Raw genomic sequence first — 17,113 nt, 5'->3', positions numbered from 1 at the left:
AAAAAATTAAGTCTGTGAGCAAAGTGATCTCACTCCTTTATTACCTCAATGGCTGATACATTATAGTGGAAAAATTCAAACTATTTACAATAAACTGACTTTTTGTCCACACGTGAAATAAAGGTAACATAAATCTCAGCTGGATGCTTCTTAAAACATTGCAGGCTACAGTTATTCAGGAGATGCATTCGGGGGAACAAAGAGCAACAGGGCAAAGTGAGACTTTTACCATGTGTTGTATGACATGGACGCTACTCAGAGTGCACAAGTAAGGATCAGTAACATCAGTAAACAATTTCAAGAGGCCACCACTTTCCTTTCTAGCCCAGGTGGATCCCAAACCTTGCTAATCCTCACACCACAGTAAGTTAGCTGTAGCTACTGGAAAGCTATTTGTTATTGTGGGACGACAGACACACCCACGACTCATCTCTCTGCAGATTAAGTGGTGTTATTAGGTATAGACACATACATACTATACATACAAGCATTAGGGTGCAAGTCAGGTGAATACAATGAATACAGTACAGTCATTTCCAAATTCCTGAAGCCGTGTCTGACGGCTCTGACTCCACTTCAAGACGTTAGAATGAGGAAAACTCCCTCTGTCAGACGAAGCTCAACACCGACTCATTTAAAACTGACAGAACCTGAGCAGAAGGCTGAAGGATCCAGTTTCTTACACTCAGTGTGGGTCCTGACTACAAAATGAAATGCAGTAAATACTGATAAGTCTTCATGCCATGGCAAGAATTCAACTACAACATCCCTATTATGTGTGTGGTTCATTTCTCAAGATCCATTAGTTGCTGGCAAAGTAGAATAAATCCTGATTGAGTGATGAACTACATTCTACTTAGCAGCTCTGTCTAACAGCAGCTTGTTATTTGGGTTACATAGGTTGGTTGATGAATAGAGGCAGATTCAGTAGATGATATTTACCACTAAGTTACAATAGGATATACTGACACTGACACAATACATTGTTAAACTGAAATAGGGAGACCAGATCTTGCAGTGAAATATTAGCATGATGGTGCGGATTAGATTACCCGATCTGGCCAATCAGTTTGGAAATGACAAAGAAGGCACAGGGAGAGAGCGGACAGGACAGGGCTGGACCCTGCACCTGCAGCTAGCTGCATGACAGTACAACTGATAGTTTTGGTGATGGAAAGAAAGACAGAAAGGAAGGAAGGAAGGAAGCAAGGAAGGAAGGAAGGAAGGAAGGGCAGCGGCCAGCGCTAAATATTTGCTCTAGCAGCAGTGGGACAGTGCTAATTGAATGTGTAGAGAGTGACAAACTAGTACGACTACACCTAACGTGCCCCAAGCAACCACAACAGCCAGAGTCACAAATATGAAGGATTATGTCACTGAGGGCGCCGATGACTAACTCGTTCCCAAAAACATTTATGTTGTCATGCACGGACATGAGAAACAGGCTAAACCATCGCACCCCAGTGATGTAACTCTTCCATGATATGGCTTTGACAGGCGTCATGGCAGAGATGATGTTCTGCAGCGGGTGACAGCGATCAGATCGAGCTGGTGTAGCATCGAGCTGCTGACTGGATGGGTCTAGGTGAGGCTGGCGTTGGAGCTGCTGGTGCCGCTGTTCTTCCTCTGACCGCTTTGCACCATGCTGGGAACCTGCAGGCCCGTCACTACTGAGAAACTGCCATTCCACACCTGCAGGGGGCAGCAAAGTGACAGCCAGATTGATAACACAGAGGTCACAGGATGATGGTTTGAGAGCACAGAGGCTTCTAAAGAAACAGTTCTCACCATGAAAGCAGGTATAACTGGCTGTGGGAACTTGGTTTTGAAGGTGTGCATCAGCTGCTTAGTTTTGGCGTTGTAGAAAGACAGAGCACCTGGAGAGAGCGAAGAAGGCCAATCACACTCATGTACTTCAATAAAAAAGGACAGCAACGAAAATTCTTATGATTGTTGATTTACCTGTCAATTATTTCTACAAATTATCAATTAACCTTTTATTTTACTTTATTGAATGTTTATATAAAAGGGCCTGGAGTGATGTCTTAAAATTAAAGGCCCTACAAGTAGATTTTCACTGGTTATGAAACAGTCTCATTTTAATCTTTATGACCTACAACAGCAATGAGACAATCAGGGAGAAAATGGGCCTTCTCTATAAACTATACTCAATGTCTGTGTTCGGGTGGATAACCCACAAAGTCAACAATCCTACAGCAACAAATTCATGCAGCAACAAAAAGATACATTATCTAATCGCTATGCATTGTGCAAACAGCTGTGTGTCTTTTTTCACTCCTTCAAAAACAAATGCCGATGTTATTACAGCAGGAGAGGTGGACAAATCAACACTGTTGTCCACTGAGGCACCAAACTCTACTCAAATGAAAAGTTCCTTATAGGGGCCTGATCAACATCCCCCAAAAATCTAAAGTATTTGAAATTAAATTTAATACGTTTTTTTTATTTTTTTAATTTTGCCTGGTCAACCTTACAAAAGAGTTTTTTAACCTCAGTGGAACTTATGTTATTAAATTTAGTTAAATATATGAATACAAAATGAAAATCCTCACATTTTAGAAGCTTCTTTTTTGCTGTTGTCGAAACTGTTGCTGATTAATGTTCTGTCTACAGGGATAAAAATATCTTAATAATAAAGCACATACAAATAAATCATCTGCCCTGCAGTATTTTAAGTGGCTTTTTAATGCAGAGTTATAACTGAATATCTGTAATCTGTATTTTCTTTGTTCAGCATCAGTGACAAACTGAAATTTCTGCTCTGGAGAGAGAATCACTGAAACCCACAGTTCAATAGACCAGCAATGATTCTGTCTCTAATCAAACACCAACTATGTGAATGTGATTATCTTACCTTCTTCGTAGTTGATGTAGACTCCTATCCTGCTTGGGATCGGACAGTCCAGTGTTCGAGCCTTGTTGTTGTGCTTGGCTGTGAGGCTCTGCTGCAGCCAGTTGTTCAGATGGATGCACCAGGAGGCGTTGCTTTTCCCCAACTGGTCAAACCGGCCGAGGGTCCGCAGGGCCACCCCGACAGCAAAGGCCTTGCTCTCATTGTCAAACCGCACTTCCCAGTACTGTTGGCCGGCATCGATCATGGTGTCAGCTGTAATGAGACAAAAGCCCAGATAATACAGGTCAGGAATTACAGTATCAATATTAAGTAGATTAAGAGTTGTGCTTATGAACCTTTAGCACTGAAAAAAAAAGAAATTCTTACCCAGCACTGTGTAGGACTCTGCCGTGAACCGGTCTCTGCCTGGACGGGCAGTCGGGGCTCTTTTAGGAGACATGAGTGCTGACCTGATTATAGACGAGACATCAGGGTAGAGACTCAGATTTATTCATAATGACATCATTGACATGGTTTAAGGACCTTGCAGTCATCATCCATACAAACCTGGCTGGAGAATGCATGGGGGAGTTGGTTCGGTTCTTCTCTTTGCGGATGTCCTGGATCTTTCCTCCGCCGCTGTCCCACTCCACACTCAAGTCCTCAATCTTTAGGTTCTGATGAGCCGAACCAGAGTCCAGTTTGAAGGTGAAGGCTGGAAACCGAGCAGGAAGCAAACTTTTTATTAACTTTTAAAACGAATAAAACACTTAAATGGTTGTGACCTGCTGTGAATGGACCTGCTGTTTATGCCCTGTATTCTCACCATGAGTTTCTAGAGTAACTGGCTCAGAGAACTCTCCTGCCACGGCCTTGTTACACGCTCTCACTCTGAACGTCATGTACCGGGTGTCAAAGCGCAGACCTGAGAATAATGAAAAACAAAACTATAACTTATAAATCAGCTTCATCAGGGTTCAAACAACAAATGCCGAAGGTCTCTTCACAGCCTTGCTTGTACCCGTCAGTGTGTGCTCCAACTCTCGTATCCCCTCCACCACCATCCAGGGGTAGTCCTCCCTGATGCGTGGTGGACCCTCGTGGTTTGTCCGTCGATGTTCCAGTATGTAGTGGTCTATCTTAGTGTCAGGCTCCTGTAAGGTCCATGCTACAGTCACTGTGTTGTCACACACCTGGCACTCTGACACCTGGATCTCTGGAGTGGCAGGAACTGAATGTGGAAGAGAAGAAACACCATTTCTGTTTTGAGGGACATCCAAAATCAGTTTCTGTGAACACAACCCCGCTCATGCTAAACATTTTCAACACTTGACAGTAACACATTCTGTGCAAAATACATATATTAAACAGAAGATTTATCTATTATTAATTTTTGTCTACAGGAAATTACATTACATAAATATGTACAATAAAGCAGCTCCATTTTTTTAAATATCTGCCCACTTTGTGGCAGAAAAATTAAAGAACATCCTGGTAGGGACCCAGGTCAGCATATTTTCACCTTGTAAGTAGCTACGTATACCTTGTTAACGGATAATTGTCTAGACAATAGTATTGTCTAGACAAGAGTCCTTTTGTGGCCAGTGCCAGTGGACAAATGTAGGTTTAATTGTAACTCTTCCTTTCATTTGGTCTCTATTGTGCCCCTGGTGGCATTGGTGCAAAATATATTATTGTGACCACGAGTTATTAAGGTTTTGGGACGAAATAACTTACTTGTGTCCATGAGATAACTAAATTGTGACCATGTCTTAATATTTGTGGCCACAAGATATGAATCTGTTCTTTACTGACAACACTGGGTCCTATGTCTCTCTAAACTAGTGATTGCAAATGTTTCCATCACCTGGCACTGTCGGTGAATAGATTTGCATCTAGTGGCCACAGAGAAATGATCCCCCTATTACCTTATCAACTTGTGACCACTCAATAATATTTATTCCACTAATGTCCCCAGTGGGGCTCCGTAGGGCTTTAACAGCTTCTGATAGAAAGAATATGGCCAGTCAAGCTTTAACTTTCCTTAGCAGCTCATCGGCTTGTCGTCTGGTGCTGCAGAGGAGGCATAGAGTGGTTTTATCTGAGCTTTTCCACTGCTCGCAATGAGCTCGACCCCTTCAGTACATAGGTGAGCTGTAAAACCACACCAGCTCTCGAATGAGGTTAACACGTGTCATAGAGCTGCTAACCAATCTCTGTGGTTTCATCGCCCTGAGCGAAGAAAGCAATGTTTCATGTTACTTGTAATTTGACTCATCAGTATATACAATACTGATAAGTGGAAAATCTGAAAGACAGTCTCACAGATGGTTTCTATTCTGACAGCGAATGTAACCAAGGTGATAAGAGGTTAAAACCTGTGTATAATACCACTGATAAACAGATTTATCCATTAGAAGATTATTTTACCTGCATTTATTGGCTCCTCTTTTTAACTTTCAAATATCACATATAGCCCAGCTACTACAGTAAAAGTAAAGTATTTCCAGCTGAAAGATCAGTATCAAGAGTAAAAGTACCAGATTTGGCCAGATTTTCTTGTTTAATTTAATTCAGAATTGAGTATAAGATGCATAGATTGATCATCATCAATTGACCATCATCAATCACAGATTAAAATGACTTGAGAAGGAAAGTTTAGCAAGAATTATTTTCGTATAAAAATCCAAATTAGTGAACAGCCTAGTATTTGCAGCAGTTAATTAAATGTTATGGATCAAAAAATTTAAAAAATCCTTTTGAAATGCTGTAGCTTAAAGTATTAAGTAGCATGAAATGGAAATACACAAGTGAAGAACATGTACAATACTGATGTAAATCTACTTAGGCAGTTTACAGACATGAACTCTGTAAATTGTCCAGAAAATTGAGTTTGCCTTTAACATATGATGAACGCAACAGGAGATTGTCTGGGTCAGACAACAGGAAAATGTCAGGCAATTAAGGGGTGGCGTCTGGGTAGAGCATGCAGGATAAGACCTATTCATTCTACTGCAGAAACCATGTGTTTTTGTTTATAGCACATCGACCAGGCGTTGGCCCATATCACCAAAAGCTCTCGGATCTCACTAGTGTCTTCAACGTGTAAACGTCAACAACACACTGAATTTATGTTCAGATTGTGTATTACTTTTCATCAGAACCCTGCCCTTGCACTCAAATAGCCCCTGTTTGCACTTAAATTTGCTCTGCTTCTGCTCAAATTGTGTGCTTGCATTCATCGTCTGCGCTCAGATTTCTCCTCAGCTCTTGGAATTTTTTTGTGCAACAACCCTCTCAAATTTTCCAACCAATAGAATGCCAGGTGAGGTGTTGACCACTGGCCTCTGGTCGTTGCGGGCGCGTTCGCTTTACTTCTGAGCGTCGCGTGCAGGCGGTTACTCTTTGACCGGGTTCATCAACTCCTGCCCTCCACGGCTTTATTATATGGACTTCCCCTTGCTTTCTCTAATACTTTTGGAATAAAAAGACAGTTATTGTATATACCGGAATATACAGCAAGGGGAAGTCCATATAATAAAGCCATGGAGGGCGGGAGTGGAGCAGAGTCGGAGTGGATATCATTCATTTCATTGGTTGACCAGTGGTCAACACCTCACCTGGCATTCTATTGGTTGGGGAATTTTGACAGGCTTGTTCCACAAAAAAATCCAAGAGCAGAGGAGAAATCTGAGAGCAGACGATTCATGAGCGGCAGAAAGCAGCCCGAGTGCGGAGAAGGGCTGAAGCTGGAGTGCAGGAAATCAGTGCGAGCAACAATATATCTGAGTGCAAGCACACAGTTTGAGCAGGAGCAGAGCAAATTTAAGTGCGAACAGGGGCTATTTGAGTGCAAGGGCAGGGTTTGGATGAAAAGCAGTACACAATCTGAACATGAATTCAACAAGTCATGTGCTCAAACTGAAAGACCACACTCTTGAATAAAGATAGGAAAAAAACAGTTTTTTTCCACATGGGCTCACTGGGACATTTTCCAGACATTTTACTCGGGCCTTGGAGGAAAAGTTCCGGAAAATGTCCGGAGCAACTGACTTTGTGTTCTCACGTGCAGCCCCTCCAGATTTCAGTGCATGTCTGAAGAGAGCTTTATTTACATCATGCTGTCTACAAACGTTTCTATCAGCGTGTCTTTGTTGTAAATGTGGATCTGACCTGGGAGAAACTTGAGACCCTGCAACATCTCCCTCTCCTGGCTGAAATCCACCATCAGATGACTCATGTTGTCACTGGCTTTAGCCTTCAGGGAGAGGCGAAAGGCCGGAGCCATCGTCACGCTGCAGACAAAGAGACGCACAGAAAGAGACAAACACACAGGGTGGAGACAAGCACGGTGCATTATTCAACTAAGTCAGAGAAGGAAAAACTAACACACAAACAGGTGATTCTAGTACAGCTCACTAAGAAAAGGCCACTAGCTACACTTCTGTTACTACAACTGACCTCATTATCCTGGTCAACACCTGCGCCCAGGTCACACTGGGTGCATGTGCAGCGCATGCTGTGTTGCTTACGCACATCTGTTGTTCACACAGAGCGTGTCTGCAGCTGCTACGGGAGGTTTTAGGTATGACTACTGTATTTCCTCAAATGAAAGTGGGTCATATACTCAGCTAAATGTCAAGACTCTACGGTATGAAGCTATGCATCTCCAGTCCTGCCAATATTTCCCAATAAAGCCACTATAAAACAAATGAATGCCGTAGTCAATAAAAAACCTTACGTGTGCTTTACATGTTTACTTTGAAACAGGGTTATGCAAATATTTATGTTTGAGACATATTCAATATTAAGACATTGAAACTGAGGGGAAAGATCATTTTCATACAATTCAATTTTGCTGTGAATCGCGTGTGGAGACGTGGAGAATATGGGCGAGACCCCGACTCTCTAGAAGAGCAGCGCGGATCAGACATGTCTCATGCTGGTGGCCGCTCTTACGCAATAACGTGGGGGCAAAAATGAAACGCAAGACTCTGCACACGCACTGCTCAGCTATCCACTGTGGCCCGGGCGTTAGGAAGCAGAACTAGAGAGGGAGCATTTATCCAGGGAGAGGCTGACAGCGGATGGTACAGACTTTAGAGGACAGTGGGAAACAGAGACAAAAGAAAGCTTTTCCATGGTGCTTATTGTCTACAGAATGGGTGTGGTGGCTACACGTTTGAACGCATGCATGCTAGATGATGAGATAGCTCATTGGTTACAGGAGGCTATGACAAAATGGAAGCAAGGGATGGCTGAGTACTATACCTATCCTTAATGTCTTTGGCCGCCTGGAGAGGAGGAGCAGAGGGAAAATGAAAGAGAGAGAAGAGATACGGAGCAAAGAGAAAACTGAGTTGTAACCCATCACATTTCATTTAACACAAAATATGTGCAGGTGTTAAGATAACACTACACCACAAGAAGCACGGATTCAATCATATATATGGACACTGAAGTTCATGGTCAATCATTAAAACATTCAGAGAGCAGGGGAACAGTGCAGCAGCACCACAGCAGCAGAGCAGTCGCCCAGTTACCTGGGTGAAACCGTCCGTCTCCGAGGAGCACAGTGTCTGATTGGCCAGCTCCAGCAGCTCCTCCGAACTCTCCAGGGCTTTGGAGCAGGCGCTCAGCTGACTCTGGGCAAGATATCACGTCACACAGTCAAACATCTGCAAACTCACAGCCGTTTCGCTGCAGTATAATGGGACTATTATGTTCCCTGCACAGGCTTTGGTGTTTGCGGCATCATTTGAGAGTCATGGCTTTGTCCTGAGACTGCAGGGTGTCGGATCATTGCACCAGAGATCAAGACACCACTGTGAGAATATTTCAACATGACAATATTATAAAACAGCTAATTTCACAGAAGCTGACTTGAAATGACTGTTCTATGGTCAAGAAACTGACAAAAAATCAGCCCTTTAGTGATTAAGTTCTGAAATCAACAATTCCAGACATGACATGAACCTTCTTTAATTCCTCGTGTTCTTAAATTATTTTATAAATAAATAAATGTATTTATTTTTGGTATTATGTCCTCTGCCTTGATTCTCTTCTGTTTCAAAAAGATATGAATTAATTTCTACCCAATATTCTGTATTATGATTATTATTAGTAGTAGTAGTTGTTGTATCTGGTTTATCCTATGTTTTTTTCCTGCCATGTCAAATTTGAATAACAAATCCTTTACATTATGTTGATATTGAAGAAGACCTCAGCGGTACATATCAATTTTATTATTAAAAAAATTAACTAATCAAGCAATTTCTTTTTTTTTAATTAGTCGAGTGGAAAACAACCTTTGAAATGCTATGTTGTCAGGCAGAGACAGTAGTTATCCACACAGTGTACAGGGTGTACAAATTCTGAGCAGGGATTAGCTCCATGTTGGTCTTATTTGTAGTTTTATCGTAGCGTGCTAGTATTTGTATCATTGGGAAAGATCTACACACAGAGACATTACAAACCATGTATGGCGCCAAAACATTTCTCGTAAAAATTCTTAAGAGTGATGGAAGTAGAGTTAAACAAAAACTGACATAATTAAAGCCTTGAAAAAAATATTCAAGACCTTGTTCTTGCTTTAACATATTTAAAGTTTTTTAAGGCCTAGATTATTGAGCTTAGAATTTTTTAAGAGCCTGCAAAAAACCCTGGTAGTTTTAAATTGTGTTTTGTTTGATTCTGCACTAAAGTTGGTGACATGTTCCTCCACAACAGCCTGAATATCAGTTCGAAACACACGATTCATTTGGTGATCACGATATGGTCAGATACGTATGATATGAGACAAAGAAGTAAAAAATAAATGAATACATCGCAGCTTGAGTAAATTCCAAATGTTTTTCAGGTTGTTCTAAATAACTGCATCTTACAAACATTCACACTTATTGTAAAAACAGATAGAGCGGTAAATACCTGTAGTTCGTAGGTGCGGCTGGCTCTCTCCTGTTTGATGCGTGTCAGCATGTTTTCCTTTATCTCGTCCAGGACTGAGTGGAGGGCGGTGAACTCTGACTGCAGGTCGTCCTGCACCCGGTTGGAGTTTGCCTGGTGTCACAAGACAATAAATTAAGTAAAAATGGGAAGCAGCCTTTTCACCTGAAAAGCTGGATGAACACATGGACAGAGGACAGCTGCCACACTGTGAATTAAAGGGATCGAGGTTTTCTGTGACTTTGTACCTCCAGGTTGTCGAGGTTCTGTTTGAGAGTGCCGATGAAGTTTGAAATCTCCTCATTCTTCATGGCCAGTGTGTGGGTGATCTTAAACAGAGATTCCTGAAAAGATGACACAAAGATCACATTTGTACATTTGATATTTTGTCGAATCAAATCCTTTCAGAGCCTCAAAGCAAAGCGTGCACAGTCAAATATTCTCCATCAGAGGGTTGAATGGCTGCAGGTTTCTCTTCCACACTGAACCAGACGAGCAGAGGTGCTGCTGATCATCAAGGACACGAGCTGCTCTGGGCTCTGAGCTCCTTTAGACACATGATCAAATGTGTGTTCTTCAGATGGGGTCAGAGGGACTAGCTTCTGAGCACAGGGAGGACACTTCACGGGCGGAAGGATGTGCATTCATAATTCAATAATGCGGCTTCACTGAACTGAACAGCCCACTGCAAGGGGACTAGATGGATTATGAGCCGGACTACACCTCTGATATATGACATCACTGATTAGATCCACTCTCACGCTGCTCAGTCACAGTGAAACATCATTAACACGGAAGAACTGTGTAATGTTTATTGATGCGAGAGGACCTGCACCGAGGCCCCCGGTCCGGTCCTGTCCGGTCCGCCGCTGCAGCTGCTCCGAAACACCGGTAACAAAGTCGTCGAAGGCGCGGAAATGATAAACCTTCACCCGCACAGAGTCGTATCAATGCAAACGACACGGCTGTGAAACACGAGCTGCTCCCACGTCCACAAACTCCCCGGGTTTCTGCAGCGTCTCCCCCCGCTTCCTTTGTAACACTACGCCCTGAAACAGGCTGCTTCTCCCCCCATCACAGACACCTGTTCCTCGGGCTCCGGCTCACCTTCTGGTCGCCCATCTCGCCGCCCCGATGCTCCGGCGCCGCTGGAGCCGCAAACGCCGCCGCTGCTCCTCCTCCGTGCCCCGGTTCTCTCGGTTTATTCGCGCGGCGGAGCTGGTGCTGATGCTGCCGGGGAGAGACGCATCTCTCGGACGGACACCAACCACCAACGCCTCTGGGCCGTAGTGCGTAGAGCGCATGCGGCAGAGGAGGATTCTGGGTAATGGTGTTTGTGTGGCGGAGCGATGCTGCTTTCAGGTACTGTCGGAGAGATCGTCTGAGAGTCATTACTAATCTCACAATTAAAGGTTCAGTGTGTAGAATTTAGTGGCCTCTAGTGGTGAAGTTGCATGTCGCAGCTGAATACCCCTCACCTCACCCTCCCCCTCCAAACCTCTAGCCCTCAGTTGCCATAAAAACTCAAACGTTGTTTAGTTTTTCCAGACTGGGCTACTGTAAAAAAACAAACAAGTTGGCCTCCATAGACCTGCTGCTGATGTAAATATAAAGTATTTAAATATAAAGGGCACATTCTAGGGTAAAGAAAACCACAAGTTGTACAATTTAAATGAAACACACTAGTGAAATCATCACTCTGATTATTTTATTTTCAGTTTCTTCCAATAGATGTCTTTCACCTAAATCTTACACACTGGACCTTTTAAAGGAAAAACATTTTTCAAAATTAAGTTATTCAATAAGTTAAGTGAAACAAGCAGAACGAGGTAATGACGAATACAAATTGGAAGAAAATAAAATGCAAACACAACAGAGAAGGGCTTTCATTTTGTTAGGTCAATGAATTAATGAGTGAATTAATTAATAAATAACTTTAAATAGTAATAGGAGAAAAAACATAATATAATGTAATTTGTTTTGGCTGATGAGAGAAAAATGACTTTTGTTTATTATTGTAAACAAACTCCAACATTTTCAACAACACACTTTATTCACTTTCATTTTTACTATACTTAACTTCCTTAACTTCTATGGTTGTAAAAATCAGCAACCTTTGTTACATATAATTTGTATTCATATGGTTCGTTTTGATAATAACGAACCAAAATCAAGACAAATATGTGCAACAATTTGCACATTAAATACCCCAAAACACGTGAACATGCAGTATTGTAGATTCTGTCAAATCAATGTAAACCACCGTCCTACCAAACAAAGGATTTAAGTCCATTTCTTTCATCACAGATAGTACCCACTTTCAAGATCATGAGGATTCATAAGAAATACACCACCTGTAAACTTTTTCATCATCACTGTTCACTGTCATAACCAAACAATTCATAGTCACTTATTATCATGCTTCTTCATTTGACTTAAATGAACTTAAAGACACATTTGTGTCAGATATCATTGTAAAATAGTGGAACTGTTTTTAATACCCAACTGTAAAATGTCAGACACTAAAAAGTCATTGTGTTTTCAAAGCTCTAATCATCTCGTCCTGCATGAAACTATAATTGAAGAATGTACTTCTTGATCTCTGATCCCTGTTGTCTCTAGAGCAGGTTGTGGTTTTTAGATGGAATCGTTATGTTCCACTCACCATAGTTGTTTCTTGTCACAGGAAGCCTTTTCAAGAAAGACACAGCACCAAAACCCACAGGGGTTTCACAATCCCCCTTATGTCGTCACTCCATGTTTTTTTTGTTTTTTTTCACTCTGTCTGTATCTCACTGAAAAACTGTTATGCACCACTGTGAAGAAGTGTGCAGGATGTACATTTTAAGCCGCGGCATAGCAGTAGGACCCTCTGATGTCTTTAAATTAGGACAATATATAATAACAATAACTACACCTTTATTTATACAGCACCTACATTTCAAATCACAGTTACGAGGTGCTTTACAAGTTCAAAATGAAAAATTGAAGGCAAACATTAAGAAACAATTTAAAAGCTATTTTAGGTTTCACAGCAATATTGCACAGATGCAGACATACAGAGAATTATCAGATGAGGAAAGAGTAAAAACAAGATTTAAAAAATGTTATAAAAATATAAAATTATTGAAATTGTCGGTAGCAGAATTAGGTTGAACACCTAAGAAAATTTGTCTTTTAGAGATATTTAAAAGAGGAGAAGGAGTTTGCCAGACAGATCTCCTCAGGGAGATTGTTTCAAAGAGTTGGAGCCCTGACAGAAAAGGCCTCTGGTCACCTTTGGTCCTCAGCCGGGACTGTGGAACGGCGAGCAGGGCCACCTCCACTACAGCCAGTTTCCTCAGTGAAAGCAACCTTTACTCGTCATACAGTCAAAAAAAAGGAAAGAGAAAACTTCCTCCCACCCACACACACACTCTCACAGTCAGTCTCGTTGTGACAGATGTGAAGATAGTCAGACGGCACCAACAGGATGACTCTGAGAAGACGATCACACCTCATGCGATAAGACAGAAATGTGGCTGAAACAGTCGACTCTGGTGCTGCTCACAGGTAAGACCATATAGACTATTTATAAAGAGACTAATGCAATGATGAAAGAACGGACTGAAATTTCACATGTGTAGAGTTACGGAAACATTTTCCCGTTTTAGTTATTGTTACTGAGCATTCTATATTATCATAGTACTTATCTATCTATGTATCTATCTATCTATAACAGTGGCAGTCATGGTGGTCTCAGGTAAACAATATGTGATTCTGGGTGAAGAACAGAGAAAAGTGGACGTTCTTGGTTCCTCTCTGACTCTGGGCTGCCCTTTGAACACTTCGCGTTACGAGAGGTTTCGTCTGCAGTGGTCCTTCAGCCCTTCTGGATCTTCAGACAACGCTTCAAACATCTCTAGCAGTATGGTGAAGAATGATAAGTTGCTAGACATTAGAGAGAACCACACCCTACCAAATGTTACCCTGAAGAACAGCGGATGGTACTTTTGTGAAGTCACTGTGGAGATTCCCTTCAGTAACGTTATTAAGAGCAATGGAACACAAATAGTTATTGGTAAGTATGTGCAGTTTGCAGGTGTAAAGACATTTTAAGTCTATAAATGTACAGTATTTGTCAATGTATTACTATAACTTATAAGAAACAGTTCTACCTGCTTAGAACTGTATTATAGAGGCATATAAACCATGTGCGTGCTGTTTAGAAATGTTAGATAATGTCTTGCTATATAGCCTGTTATGACGAAACATGATATCAATAATATATTCATGAATACAGTAATTACTCTGACTTGCTATTATTTAATGAATGTTGTTAAAGTATTATTTTGTTTCCTCCATCACAGCGAAGAGCTTAATGGAGGCTACAGTGTACCCGTCACTAGTGACTAGTAAGCAAGGTACTTACTTTTTAAATTGGCTGTTTAATGGGTTAAGACTCGCTATTAGGTTAGTGTGAGGGTTAGGTGTAGTTAAGGGTTAGGGGAACTGAGCCTGTCTCCTATTCAAGGACAGGAGAGGTGTTCCGTCCTCTCCTCAGGTTAGGGTTATGGGAAGGTTTAAATTATGTTTAGGCATTTAGTTGTGATGGTTAAGATTAGAGTAAGTGGCAAGAGAATGCATTGTGAAACTGTATGTCTCTGCTGGGACTTGCCCGGTTGTGTGCTTTCGTGAATGTAATAAATATTTCCGTGGTTAGAAAGTGTTGATTCTCAGGTTTTAAAGTCATTTGTCCATCTGTCTAATGGAGGATTGTTTTACGCACATGTCTTCTTTTAACAAACCTTGTGATTTTTATTTGTATTTTTTTGCAACAGCTAACCCAGAAGACCCCCAACCCATCCACTGGTGGATGTGGCTCCTGTTGGGGGTATCGACTGTCATCCTGATCGTCCTGCTGTTCATAACTGTGATGTTGAGAAGGAGATGCCGCAGCAGGAGAGGTACACAAACCTCAGACTATCATCTTGACCTATAATGACACGACAGCAAACATGTGGATTGAGGAGAAGAGAGGCTGTAGGTCTGTGATGAAAGACGCTGTGAGAAAAAGTAGAGCATGAGACAAATAATATCACGGAAAACTTTGCAAGACCCAGTCAGTTCAAATCTGCTCCGCTTTAAAATTTGGTTATTCAGAAAAAAAAAATCTGACAAGAGAAACAAGGAAGAGACCGATTTTATTTTTGAATGCATGTATTTCTGACCATTAGAACAGAAGAGAGAGTGAGCCTTTTTCATACGATAGCAGGTGGTTACATCTGCACAAGCTCTGGAGGCAAAGTAAGCAAAGATGTGCAGGTTAATAGCGCAGCGTGGGAAAATCTTCAAATGTAGGACAGCTCTTGTTGTCTATCATCTACTGTGTGGTTTAAGCAAAAATGCACAAAGACCTGTCGAGGGGCCCCTTTGCAGACAGAGCTCAGTGCAGGAGCTGCGTATGTGAGATTTGATCTGACCAGGACTGAGAACAGAATCAGATACTTCCAGGTAAAGACAGCAACCCCCGAAGAATCTAACCACATTGCAGCACCCACCACTTTTATCGCTCTGTGTGTGATAAAGAAATAAATTATATAATATTTGCCTTATAGATTCAGTATATAATTCTCATATGAAATTATTTTCCATGTAGAGTTTTGCTGAATCATTTGCTTTTTAAAGGGGAGCTTATTTTGTCTGAAGCCCTTAAAGGTGCATCCCACTTTTCTAAAACTAAGAGTGAAAAATGACACTTACTACTATACGACATGTTACTCCCGGTGGGTGCTCTTAACAGGAGAAAGCCCGACCCCCACACCTATAAACCATAATCAACAGGAGTTGTTGCCATACAGATTCGGAAAATATGGTCAATTTCATGGATTTCAGCACTTTAGGAAATCAACAGCAATGATCCATGAGAGAATATGGACAACAGTGATATCTGATAATTATCTTATTCAATAATATTTACACACATTTTCTGATGGATTTTTTTTAACCTTACAGCATTTACTGAGATTAGAAGGATGATCTGTGAAACATTTATACTGTCTTTCCATAAATTAGATGTACATGACAGATGTTACGCCTGTATATTATGTGTCCATGCACCTGAAATTTGCTCGAGTGTGTGTGTATATATATATATATATATATATATATATATATATATATATATATATATATATATATTAGCAACTAGATATAGTGACAGTAGATGATTAAATCCAAACTCTTAACATGGCAGTACCTATTTTAAACAGAAACAATACATAACTATTGACGAGGAAAATTATAGGTTATTTATGGACATTGTTCTTCACAATACTAGGTTTTTATCAATGTCTTTGAAGGAAATAAATAAAATTAAATTAAATCAAAAATATAATAAAAATATATCAGCAACTTTAAAAGGTCAAACTTACTCTCTTCACCAGTCTTTACCACAAATAGATTTCATGAAATTCTATTTTCAGTAATAATTTAGTTAGTTTCAAGCTCTAACCTCTAACCTCTTTAGTGAGGTGCATCTCAAAGGAACCAAGTCAAAAAACAGCATCTTAATCAAACAGAAAACATCATAATAAAACAAAATGACATTAAACATGTTACAATAGATATACAGCATATTTGATTAATAAATTAACTAGCAACCTAACACCTAACAACTTTATGGTGCTTTTACTGTTCATCCAGCAGAAGATCAGATCTATGCAAACACTCATCCTGTGGCCCACAAGCAGCCGTCACCTCGGCCTTCTCTGCCTTTGGACAGCCTGAAGACACGCTCGTCCTCTGATGACTTCTGGACCCCGAGATCCAACAGGATATATGCCAACGGCAAATGGAAGCAGAAAAAGTGAGGAGGTCAAGGAGCTCTTAAACTTAAACTGTATATTTGTAAATTGTATTTAGACTCATTTCTTTCAAGTAGAACCCATTCAGTAAAATAGCTATAATAAGCCACAAGGTGGCAGATGGTGCATTCTGTAAACTTAAAACTGTTATTTTTTCTTTTCCTATAATACTTGACTATGTTGCCAGTAATTTTGTATTGTAAATAAGTGCTATGTTTAGTGTTAGTTATGTAGTGATGGGACTAAAATGCGTTGTGTAAAAGTGTCTGCTTGTTTTTATATTAAAGTTTAAGATGTTAAACATGTAGTTTTTGTTATGTAGTTTGTAATTTTGAACGTGTAATAGAGGGATATAGGCCTGCTATAATTTAATTCAAACACACACGCGCGCACACACACGCACACACGCACACGCACGCACACACACACATATCTAACCCTAACCCTTACCCCAACCTTTGTCTTAACC

At 40.9% G+C, this 17,113-nt stretch overlaps 2 protein-coding genes across 4 annotated transcripts; one reads left to right on the top strand and one right to left on the bottom strand.

The window, feature by feature from the left end:
* Positions 1–24: 24 nt before the first annotated feature.
* Positions 25–11,074, bottom strand: fsd1 (fibronectin type III and SPRY domain containing 1). The gene is made up of 13 exons (XM_034584117.1): positions 10,907–11,074; positions 10,048–10,143; positions 9,782–9,913; positions 8,398–8,499; positions 8,126–8,148; positions 7,028–7,149; positions 3,876–4,085; positions 3,681–3,779; positions 3,422–3,569; positions 3,242–3,324; positions 2,876–3,127; positions 1,789–1,877; positions 25–1,692 (listed from the first exon to the last, which is right to left on the bottom strand). Exons 1-13 carry the CDS (start codon positions 10,919–10,921, stop codon positions 1,582–1,584), a joined length of 1,482 nt encoding a protein of 493 aa, XP_034440008.1. The 5' UTR covers positions 10,922–11,074; the 3' UTR covers positions 25–1,581.
* A 1,970-nt stretch (positions 11,075–13,044) lies between these two features.
* LOC117760803 lies at positions 13,045–17,030 on the top strand. 3 transcript variants are annotated; one of them, XM_034584124.1, is made up of 5 exons: positions 13,045–13,351; positions 13,521–13,859; positions 14,149–14,202; positions 14,620–14,745; positions 16,487–17,030. In XM_034584124.1, exons 1-5 carry the CDS (start codon positions 13,315–13,317, stop codon positions 16,648–16,650), a joined length of 720 nt encoding a protein of 239 aa, XP_034440015.1. In that variant the 5' UTR covers positions 13,045–13,314; the 3' UTR covers positions 16,651–17,030. The 3 variants fall into 3 exon arrangements, with proteins under 3 accessions (XP_034440015.1, XP_034440014.1, XP_034440016.1); XM_034584123.1 differs by having other exon boundaries at positions 16,484–17,030; XM_034584125.1 differs by lacking the exon at positions 14,149–14,202 and having other exon boundaries at positions 16,484–17,029.
* The last annotated feature ends 83 nt before the right edge of the window (positions 17,031–17,113 follow it).

The sequence above is a fragment of the Hippoglossus hippoglossus genome, chromosome 4 (assembly GCF_009819705.1).
Source record: "Hippoglossus hippoglossus isolate fHipHip1 chromosome 4, fHipHip1.pri, whole genome shotgun sequence".
In the NCBI taxonomy this organism is placed as follows: Eukaryota; Metazoa; Chordata; class Actinopteri; order Pleuronectiformes; family Pleuronectidae; genus Hippoglossus; species Hippoglossus hippoglossus.
The sequence above is the reverse complement of the archived record's forward strand: the minus strand, read 5'-3'. Positions and strand labels throughout refer to the sequence as shown.

Excerpts from the sequence above, each read along its gene's own strand:
- fsd1 (XM_034584117.1), bottom strand. Across the intron at positions 3,780-3,875 it reads GTTGGAGCACACACTGACGG|GTCTGCGCTTTGACACCCGG; the intron begins GTACAAGCAAGG and ends CATTATTCTCAG. Across the intron at positions 1,693-1,788 it reads CAGTTATACCTGCTTTCATG|GTGTGGAATGGCAGTTTCTC; the intron begins GTGAGAACTGTT and ends TGCCCCCTGCAG.
- LOC117760803 (XM_034584123.1), top strand. The coding sequence starts at position 13,315 with ATGTGGCTGAAACAGTCGACTCTGGTGCTGCTCACAG. Across the intron at positions 13,860-14,148 it reads TGGAACACAAATAGTTATTG|CGAAGAGCTTAATGGAGGCT; the intron begins GTAAGTATGTGC and ends CCTCCATCACAG. Across the intron at positions 14,746-16,483 it reads GAGATGCCGCAGCAGGAGAG|CAGAAGATCAGATCTATGCA; the intron begins GTACACAAACCT and ends CTGTTCATCCAG.